The sequence below is a fragment of the Lolium perenne genome, chromosome 3 (assembly GCF_019359855.2).
Source record: "Lolium perenne isolate Kyuss_39 chromosome 3, Kyuss_2.0, whole genome shotgun sequence".
Classification (NCBI taxonomy): domain Eukaryota; kingdom Viridiplantae; phylum Streptophyta; class Magnoliopsida; order Poales; family Poaceae; genus Lolium; species Lolium perenne.
In genome coordinates, this window is record NC_067246.2 from 96,135,562 (window position 1) to 96,145,147 (window position 9,586).

Here is a 9,586-nt window from a genome sequence, read left to right on the forward strand (position 1 = left end):
TGCGTCGGCCTCTTGGAGTTGCCCTTAGCCATAGAAATTTGCGGTGTTTGGAAGATTAACTATACCATTGTTAGGGTTGAGCCATATTGTGCATGTTATTATCTAGGGTGAGTCGGCGTGGTGTGGCACACAGCCAACATCCACGCTTGTTGCAAGGTGCAAGGTAATGTGGCTATCATGTGTTGTATAATTTTGTAGTCTGGTAATTAGAGCTCCCTGCAGGGAATCACACCTAGAGTTGCTGGTCCTTGCAATGAATTTTTTAAGTCGCTGGTCCTTGCAAAAATCTCCCCAAGTGTTGCTGGTACGTGCAATTTCCTCAATTCCCATGTAGCACTGTTTTGTGCCTCTGGGATGGGGGCAAGAATCCCAACCCAAACACACTGTTTTCGAGACAAAGATTTCGCTGCCCGTTGTAGATTGGCCGGGAAATAGTACTAGGACCATGTAAGAAATCAGTGCAGCAAATAGTGGGTGCATCTACACCTATGAGCCAAAGTGGATTTCCCCACATCCAGTTCATTTCTTCTTGTGCAAGCACAATACATGTATTCTGAAGCAAGAAATATACAAACACAAAGAAATGACCAATATATACAAAGTTATGAAAGATCAACGAACAAAGCTAAAATATAACAACAAATACACCTCAAGCAAAGACGCTTCACGTTGCTCTGGTCTCCAGTAGTGATGATTGATTTTGTATAACAGGAGAGCGACTTCTTTTGAAGCGGGTCACTTGTGTTAAGCTAATCAGGACAGTCATTTTATTCTTTTGTCTAAGTGGACAAGTCCAAGCTGGGTCAAATAAGCTATTTGACTAAAGAAGAATGAAAATGGTAATAAAGTATTTTTGCTAATCCCCGTTCAACGAGACTTTGAGATACTTGTCTTGCGGCAAGGACATATCCACGCTCAGGATCGTGAACAGATAGTTTCTCTTCTATTTTATTTCCTTTTCTTTTCATTCATCTTCTTCAGTTATGTAGTCCATGGGCAGAAGAGTCCGGGTCTTATAGAGAGGTAAACATTAAGTCTCCTCATGGCATAAACATGGTAACATTTTTCACTCAATTGCCATCACTCTCATAATTGAATGTAATCTTCTTTCATAAAAGAACATGATCAATGGTAAATGTGGTGATCTATTAGATACTATTATACTAGCAACACTGACCTGTACAAGGTGTACTGCAGTTATGGACCAAGATCACTGGCCTGCTGAAACAAGAATCTTCCTTAATTAATGAATGAGGCAAAGCTTTTTGTCTCCATTTCAAAAAACAAAAAAATTCTTCCTGTAGTTAGACAAATTTATTAAAATTATTTACAGCTGCACATATAAGTTTCAAAAACAAATTTGGATGTCTGTGGGTTGGAAGATGAACCAACTGCAATTGCACTTAAATTGGATTTTGTTCAAGGGTTAAGTTCATAAGCATTTTTCTGACTGAACAATATAACATAGGAATAGAAAAGGGTTTAATTGATTTTCTTTACCACATTCTAAGACTGCACAACCTGTCGTTCTATTCATTAGTCATGATTTTCAATCTTAAGATGAGAGGTTAAGTAATATGTTCAATGCCACTCCAGTTATTAATGCATGAGCTGGCTAATTGCACGTCCATTCATTCATGGTAAAACAATGAAAAGGAATGGGATACATGCATAAAATCCATTTATCCATACCATATATAGTATTAGGTTCCTTCCGTTCACAGGTAATAACCATACCGAGCCTTCAGAGGTATCGAAAAGATGCGTGATGTTAACACAGATGAGGTCAGCGGGGGTATCCATGTTGATCCGCTTGCATTCATCTACCAACTTTTTCAGCACAACATCATTTTAAAGATTCACCACCTACTGAAAAGGTGTAACTGTGTGACATTTTCATCACTCAATATGAGAGGAATGCATCGGTGAATCTGCAGCATACCTGTTCCTTCTTTTTTCAACTTCGCTGAATCCCTGCTACAGTCTGCAAGGAGAGAGCTTGTAGTTTCCAATGGGACACAAATCTCACAAATTCAGATCACAGCTCAGCATTAAGTTGGGTAGCCTACCAACCTCCTTCACAAATCAGAATATATAGCTCAGCACCCTCCATAAGATTCTGAACTGAAGCTGGAATCGGAGTCAACCTCCTTCAGAAATCAGAATATATAGCACTGTCATCACCCTCTATTAGGTTCTGAATTGAAGCTGGAATTGGAGGCATCTCAGTGCTGATGACACCTTCCAACATGCGAACAACTTGCCCCATCGATGGCCTATCGTTCTCCTCGTCCTGGATGCACCAGCAGGCGACCCTACAGGTGACATCCAGCTCCTTCAGATTAGCCTCTCCTTCCAGCCTACCATCCAGCAGGCAAAGAACCTCCCCTTCGTTCACCTGAGCAGCCGCGTAGAGTGGAAAATACCGATGGTTCCCAAATTTCATCCTCTCAGTGCTCCTTCTCCCCGAGATTATCTCAAAGAGCACAATGCCGAAGCTGTACACATCCGCCTTCTTAGTGATCGGCAGCCCGGATATCCACTCTGGTGCAAGATAGCCCATGGTTCCTCGGACAGTGGTCAGTGCCGAGTTAAATTCTCGTCCAAGGAGCTTGGCCATGCCGAAATCGGCAATCTTGGGACAGAGTTCCGCATCAAGCAGTATGTTTTCGGGTTTGATATCGCAATGTATGATGCAGTCCTCACATTCTTCGTGAAGATAGGCGAGACCCTTGGCAATGCCCAGCGCAATTTGATACCGAGCATTCCAAGTCAACAGACTAGACTTCTTTTTAAACAGATGAACTTCCAAAGAGCCATTTGGCATGTACTCATAGACCAGCAGCCTTTTGTTTGCTTTGACGCAAAATCCCAAGAGACGGACAAGATTACTGTGTTGGATCACTCCAAGTGTCTGAACTTCTGTTCTGAATTGCTTCTCTGCTTGCCCGAGGACTTTGAGGTTCTTCACAGCGATGACAGCTGATCCTGGCATTGTTCCCCGGAAAACACTTCCGAATCCCCCCTCGCCGATCTTATCGGAGAAATTCCCCGTGGCATTTTTGATCTGTGCATAAGAGTAGACCACAAGAGGGCCTTCTACCTCAAACTTCTTGGAGGCAAATGAATTCCTCCTGAATCTCCATAGCAGCAGCAGTATCAGTACCAAAGAAGCAATGCCTATGAGTCCAGCAACCAATAGTGCGATTCTTCTTGTTTGTAAGCCCTTCTTGTTCCTGAGCTTGGAGCCCAAACGTAGGTAGATCTTGCTGTATGGGGGCCTAGCAGCCAAGCTCAAATTGTACAGGTTGTAGTACCAGAGCCTGCACCCATGGTCGTAGGAGTAAGCAACGCAGTAGCATTTGCTCCGGCAAGCTGTTCTGCAGTCTTCGTCGCTTCGGGCCACCTCGTCCTGGGCGTTGTAAGGTAGCCCTTGCAGCTTGTCCAACGGGGCGAAGGAGTCGTCGTGCTCCGTCTGGCCGTCGGACTCGCAGCTCAGTGGGAGAGACCTCGAGCAGCCGGTGACGAAGTACCCAAGTCCCCACTCGATCGGGTACGACGGCGCGAATCCGTCGACGCAGCCGCACTTCCCGGCGATGGAACAGGCGCCGAAATCGCCACAGAAGAAGCCGCTGGATTTGCAATCGGAGGGGAAGGTCCAGCGCGCGACCCAGCCGGCGGCAGTGCTGCTGTTTGCGGCGGGATCCGAGTCCGACCACCGCATCAGGCTGACTTGCCCCAGATGGAACTGCAAGAACTCGGGGCGATTCGGGCTCTCCGGGTGGTTCAGCAGCAGCGAACTGCCATTGTCCTGAGAGGACACCATCCAGTCCGGGAAGGTGCCGCGGTCGTCGTGCCCGTCGGTGGTGAGCACGAACCCGTTCCTCCGTCTCGCGTCGACGCTGAGGGTGCCGTTGTGTGAGAAACCTTTGAATGTCAGCGAGACGTTCTTCCCGGTGTCCCTGTCGAGCCCGAGCCTCGCTCCGGGGAGCATCGCGTCCCCGGGGCAATCGAAGCTCTGCCACAGCACCATGGAGGAGTTGCCCTGGTCCCTGACCACCAGGTTGCCGTTGTCGAGGAGGACCGCGACGGCGGCGGAAGACCCATTGCCGGCGGGCGACCACCAGAGGCTGGCTCCGCTCTGCTTGATGTACAGGCTGCCGCCGAACATCTCCAGCGACGTGGCCGGCAGATCGGTGACGACGACCCCGACCCTGTCCCCGAGCCAGAAGGTGGGGCTGTTGCCGAACATGTTCCTCAGGCGGACGCCTAGGTAGTAGTGGATGCCTTCGCCCGGGGAGAAGAAGCCCAGCTCGAAGCCGCCATTCTTGGAGACGAGGGTCTGGTTCCCGGAGATGCCCTCGCCGGGGAGGATGGTGTCCGTGGCGGCAGACGAGGCAAATAAAGAGCTCCCACCGAGCAGGAGGAAGAAGAGGTAGGCCAGCGCCGCCAATTTGGTCGGGGAGAGGCCGAGGTCGAGAGGACGCGCTGCGCCGCCGCCACTGGTGGGCATAACTTTCAGAGGAACGAAGAGGGTTTCTGAACAGATCGAAGCGGCGGTCAACTTACCCCAATCTCCTGCTCGACCAATGGTGGTGGCGAACGCAGCTCACCGCCGCCATTGCTACGCCGCCGGCTCGTCTTGCTCCCAGGTTTAGCAAGGGTTCACAGTTCAGCAAGATTATTGGTCTCAATCATTGGTGGGCATAACCCGCAAAAAAGGTTCAGTAGTTCTCAACTTGAGGTTGGCTGTTTGTTTGGATTGCGCCCTCAGTTTGGTCGTTCGATACCGCAGCTCCGGCCTGCTTTAATCCTTCCCAATCAGAGTGGACATTTATCCGACCACCTTGCTTTGTTGACAAAATCAATACGTATTGTTCTTGAGACCGCCATAAATATCACTACAAATTTGATCGAAATTGCCCAAACGCTTCTACTTAACCGGGATGGCGACAGTGTAGGAAACGGCATGACTCCCCGTCTCCTTATCAAGACTTGCCTTCGCCTTCACACGGCTATGTCAACACACTTTCCCGTTCCTCGAGACCAAGCCTCGTCTCTCACTAGTCACTTCCTTCGGTTAAAATCATATGTGCAATGTCCAGTTTTACTGATTAAGGTACAGCTCACTTTCGTTGTTCTACGTCTTAGGCTGGTGCCAATGCATCACCCCTACTATAGCCTCGTCACGTCAGCTTTTTCCTCACTCCCACCCCACTCTCACCTCACTCTCACCCCACGGTGCCAGTGCACGGACTATAGTGCCAGCTCTCACTTCTCTCTCCTCCCTACCGCCTCCCTACCGCCCCCACTAGCACCGCTATCGCTTTCCTCTCGCCCCGCTCTCGCCTCCAACGCGGGCTATAGGCGGGCGGTACCGCGTCCTAACGCCGGGCGCCCGCGCCACCGCCCGACGCTACCGTCTCGCCCCGCTCTAGCCTCCCTCTCGCCCCGTCGCGGGCGGTAGCGTCCCTCCTAGCGCCCACTACAAGCGAAGGAGATAAACGGTTTAAACAAAAAAATACCCAAAATTTCAAACATGTATCTAGAATTACTGGAAAACTACAAACAAAAATAGTGAAAATTAGCTCATTAGGAGCCCATCCAAGATCGTTGTAGACCCAACGAATTACTAGTTCCCAACCGCGGGTGGAGTGAAATCCCACAAAAAAATCAGTAACTAAAAGAATAAAAAAAGCTTTTATTGAGTCATTTAAATTATAGAACAATTCCTGAACCCAAGAATTCAAAATGACAAGTTCCTCTTTACTCAGAAAAAAAAAACCACTTAGAATAGCCAAACATATTATATTTGTCGAGAAATGCAAAATGATATGGAGATGATCCTCATTATCCATTTTGACCAATTGTATTATTTCCTTGTGTATCCCTATAGGAGGTTTTTGTGCATCGTTGGCACCAGCCTTAGAACATGTGAGGAAGCTGGTTCAAGACTTCAAGTATAGGTTCATTACCACACCTTTACATCTATTTACACTTAGGCTAATTTTTTAAATATAAATTCCTTTAATTCTAGAAATAATAAGTGTTTCTGGATATTTTTTTTTAAATAATACGGCCTCGATGTGTCCGAACCCGATTGGGACTTATCAGTTTGGTCGAAACCAACCAGTGCTAGTCGGCCTGGCCAAAACCGATTAGTACCATGCGTCTTGGTGTTGCCGATCACGAAAAAGCACTTGCTGATTTTGGGGCCCAATACATAGCTTATCGTGTCGTAGCGTTTTGGCTCATATAAGCATATGAACATATTACTAGCACAAAGTCCGTGCGTTGCCACGGCGCCACGTTAAATAAAAAAGGTATCCTTTTATATCTTTATCCCAAAAAAGATACGATAAACCTTTAATTAACTTAGCTATTATATGGTATATAAGCGAAAATAATAGTGCATGTGCATTGAGACAACCACATTAAATCCAACAAGCAATCTTTCTAGCATAAATAGTAATTATGCATGTGTGTTGCAACATGAGAGAAAAAACTTTGCGCGTGATTAGATGACGCTGGCAGGTACTCTAAAATAACAATCGTAGGGTTAGTAACTTTGTTCCTTATCCAAGTTAATGTTGTAATTATATTTTATTTTTATCTTAATTTTGCATTATGGCCGTGGCATTGCATGCTAAACCCTATTTTTTTGCAAACCTACTTTATGCTATTTTACTCTAGTGTTGATAATATTATTTATATGTTGAAATTTTTGAAAAATATCTATAACAAAAGTTTGCAAATATTCGATACTCCCTCTGTTCCATTCTATAGTGCATATAGTTTTTGGCACGGAAATTAGCGCAACAGTAGTTTTTACGCAAGACCCTCTAACTGAACGATTTGAGATCAACCTAAAATTTGGGAAATCCATATCTTCCTAATTTACCATAACAATTCCCACAAATCTCTCTTGTTGATTCTCCATATATGTACAGCCAAGTTCAATTAAGAAAAGTAAAATATTGCTACCTAATTTTAAGGAATTGTTGGGCCATGCATTAGGAATCTCAATTAATTGTTTCCAATTTTGTATGGATTTTTTCTCCCGCATGTTGTGTGGGAGCTGAACGGGGGAAGGGTAATTCAAAAAAAAGCCAAGCTATAACTTTATATTCTGAAACAAATGCCAAAAATCTATAGGCACTATAGAAAGGAACGGAGGAAGTACTATTTTCCCTTAGTGGATCTCTGTCCGTGAGTGCGCCGGTTATATTATGCCAAGATGGCTTCTCTATTTTGTCTGATTTTCTTTCCTTCCTCATGCCCACGACCTCAACCGGCTCCTTTACATTTACTTCTTCAATTTGATTGAATATCCTATGCCAAGATGGCTTCTCTAATTTGTCTGATTTCCTTTCCTTCCTCATGCCCACTAGGGATTCAATTCCTCATTTTAATTCTTTCCTTCCTCATGCACCCGAGGAAGCAATTCTCCCTTTAAATTCGGCCCCTTTCCTTCCTCATGCCTCCGAGAATGCAATTACTCGTTTCAATCCACCCCAATATCGTTGGCCCATGTAGCTATATATTTGCTTGTTGTTCCAAGGAAACTTGTTACTACCCAGAAAAACTCAGTATATAAATCGGTGGAACCTTCCATATGGAAGTGAGGTGTACTATATTCCTTAGAGGTCGTTTGGTATCCATCATTTGAGCCTGGAATCCTGGAATTCATTTTAAAATTCCATGGGTGGCTGTTTGGTTGCCACAGAATTGGGCCATCATTTTATTTAGGAAATCCAGCAAAATGATGCCATATGTAATCACAATTCCGAACTGAAACTTGTCATTCACAATTCCTGTGGCAACCAAACAAATTCAATATTAAATTCTACTATCATTTACAATTCCTGTGGCAACCAAACAAGTGTCTATTTCTGGAATTACAATGTAAATAAAATGAATATATGTATTCATTTCAAAATGCTACAAATGAAATGAAAACCTGGCTTCCAAACGACTTCTTAGTTGAAGGCTTACGACGAAACCTATCGGGAGGAGGTCCATCACGATTGCTTTAACAGTACATCGATGCAGCCCGTTAAAATTAGCACACCTCAGTCTTTCCTAACGCGTCATATATACCAAGTTTGTGCCTAGTACGTCGCGATGCGAAGGTTTTACTTTGGGCTGCTGGACCTACGTAGACCTGCTGACGAGGAGATGGCTCGCTAGTCGTTAGCCAGCTTTGTTCGAGACTTCGCTTCGAGCTAGGACGGAGCGACCAACTCACCCGGAAACATTGTGCGAACCTTTTTGTTTAAGGGTGGCACATGTTGTAAATTCGACAGAATAACATGAACAGTTATATAACGAACGAAAATTTTGGAGAGAAATCTTACTTCCTTTATTACAGTATAAATAGGTATAGATATAGATTAATGCATTAAAAAATTGAAAATGTTTACAAATTTAAAACAAATGCTACGTGATAGTCGGGTTAAAGCATCAACATCTCTACTTATATATACTTTATTTATAATAATTATTAAAAAGAAGGAACGTGTTCCTCTTCTTCACCTACTTTCGTCGTCTTTTGGTCGTCAATCCTTTGGTCGTCCTCGTCGCGTCCCACCGGTTTTCTTCCATTGGGTTCTTTTATCTGCCTGCGAAACCAAGCCGGGAAAAACCTAGCGATCCCTCCCTTCTCTCTCCTCGACCCACGCCGGTAGCGGATTCCCTGCCGCTCTCCCTCTCTGCCCTCCCTCCTGCGCCTGCGCCGATGAAGGCTGCCGCCGCGTCCTCCGACTTCCTCTCCCAAGTCTCCTCTCTCAACTCCCGCCTCGCATCTCGGAGGTCCTCGCCTGGAGGGCGTCATCACAGCCATCGCCCGCCTCCCTCATCTGTGCCAATATCCGCCTCCCAAACTGCCGGTGGGTGTGCGGCCGGGACGGCGGGAGGGAGCTGCTCCCCTGTGGGCTCGCCATGGCCGCCACCGCCCGCGACTACTTTGACACGCTCCGCATCACCACCACCAATTAATTGGTTGGGGACGGACGAAAGGGAGGCAGAGCCGCCGCAGATTCGCCTCGTGGCGGGGACGGAACTGCTCACTTGGGCGCTAGCCAAGGCCGTCGACGGCGGGCATCACATGTGGACTAGATCCATCAGTCTGAGTTCATCCTATTGTGTTTTATATGTTCTGCATTCAAATAGTGTCCATGTCTAATTTTTATGTCTAAACTCATGACTGAATTCATAGGCGGATGATTCAGTGTCCGTGAACCTTTTGCAAGGCAGACTGGTAGGGCTATGTCATCCGTACATTCAGTTACTGTAAGGGTTTGATCTTTACTTTCAGTTCATGTAATCATTTCTCATTATCATGCTGAGGAACAAAGTGTAAGATGTTTTCCCAGAACTTCATAGCCATGCTGATATGGTAGAAACTTATACAGATTTGTCTTCCTTCTACTCCAATTAGCTTAATGAACTTGACAATACTTTTTTTAATCCTTAGTCCCTGATAATAACTTGTTTAAATTTTGAATAGGTGGATCACTCTTGCAGTCTCAAGATATCTATGAAGGTTTAAATCTCTTAATCTATTCTTAGTTGCATCTTTATGTAC

General features: G+C 45.6%; 1 protein-coding gene across 2 annotated transcripts; it reads right to left on the minus strand.

Moving 5' to 3' along the window:
• Positions 1-1,649: 1,649 nt before the first annotated feature.
• On the minus strand, positions 1,650-4,784 carry LOC127341849 (G-type lectin S-receptor-like serine/threonine-protein kinase At2g19130). 2 transcript variants are annotated; one of them, XR_011755149.1, is made up of 3 exons: positions 4,570-4,784; positions 1,943-4,502; positions 1,650-1,869 (listed from the first exon to the last, which is right to left on the minus strand). XR_011755149.1 is itself a non-coding variant. In XM_071828052.1 (2 exons), the coding sequence occupies exons 1-2, from the start codon at positions 4,620-4,622 to the stop codon at positions 2,153-2,155; spliced, it is 2,403 nt and encodes an 800-aa protein (XP_071684153.1). In that variant the 5' UTR covers positions 4,623-4,784; the 3' UTR covers positions 1,650-2,152. The 2 variants fall into 2 exon arrangements, 1 of the variants encoding a protein (XP_071684153.1); XM_071828052.1 differs by having other exon boundaries at positions 1,650-4,502.
• Between the last annotated feature and the right edge of the window lie 4,802 nt (positions 4,785-9,586).

Coding starts and splice junctions, on each gene's coding strand:
- LOC127341849 (XM_071828052.1), bottom strand. CDS start 4,622: ATGGCGGCGGTGAGCTGCGTTCGCCACCACCATTGGTCGAGCAGGAGA. Junction 4,503..4,569: donor TGGTCGAGCAGGAGATTGGG/GTAAGTTGACCG, acceptor TATGCCCACCAG/TGGCGGCGGCGCAGCGCGTC.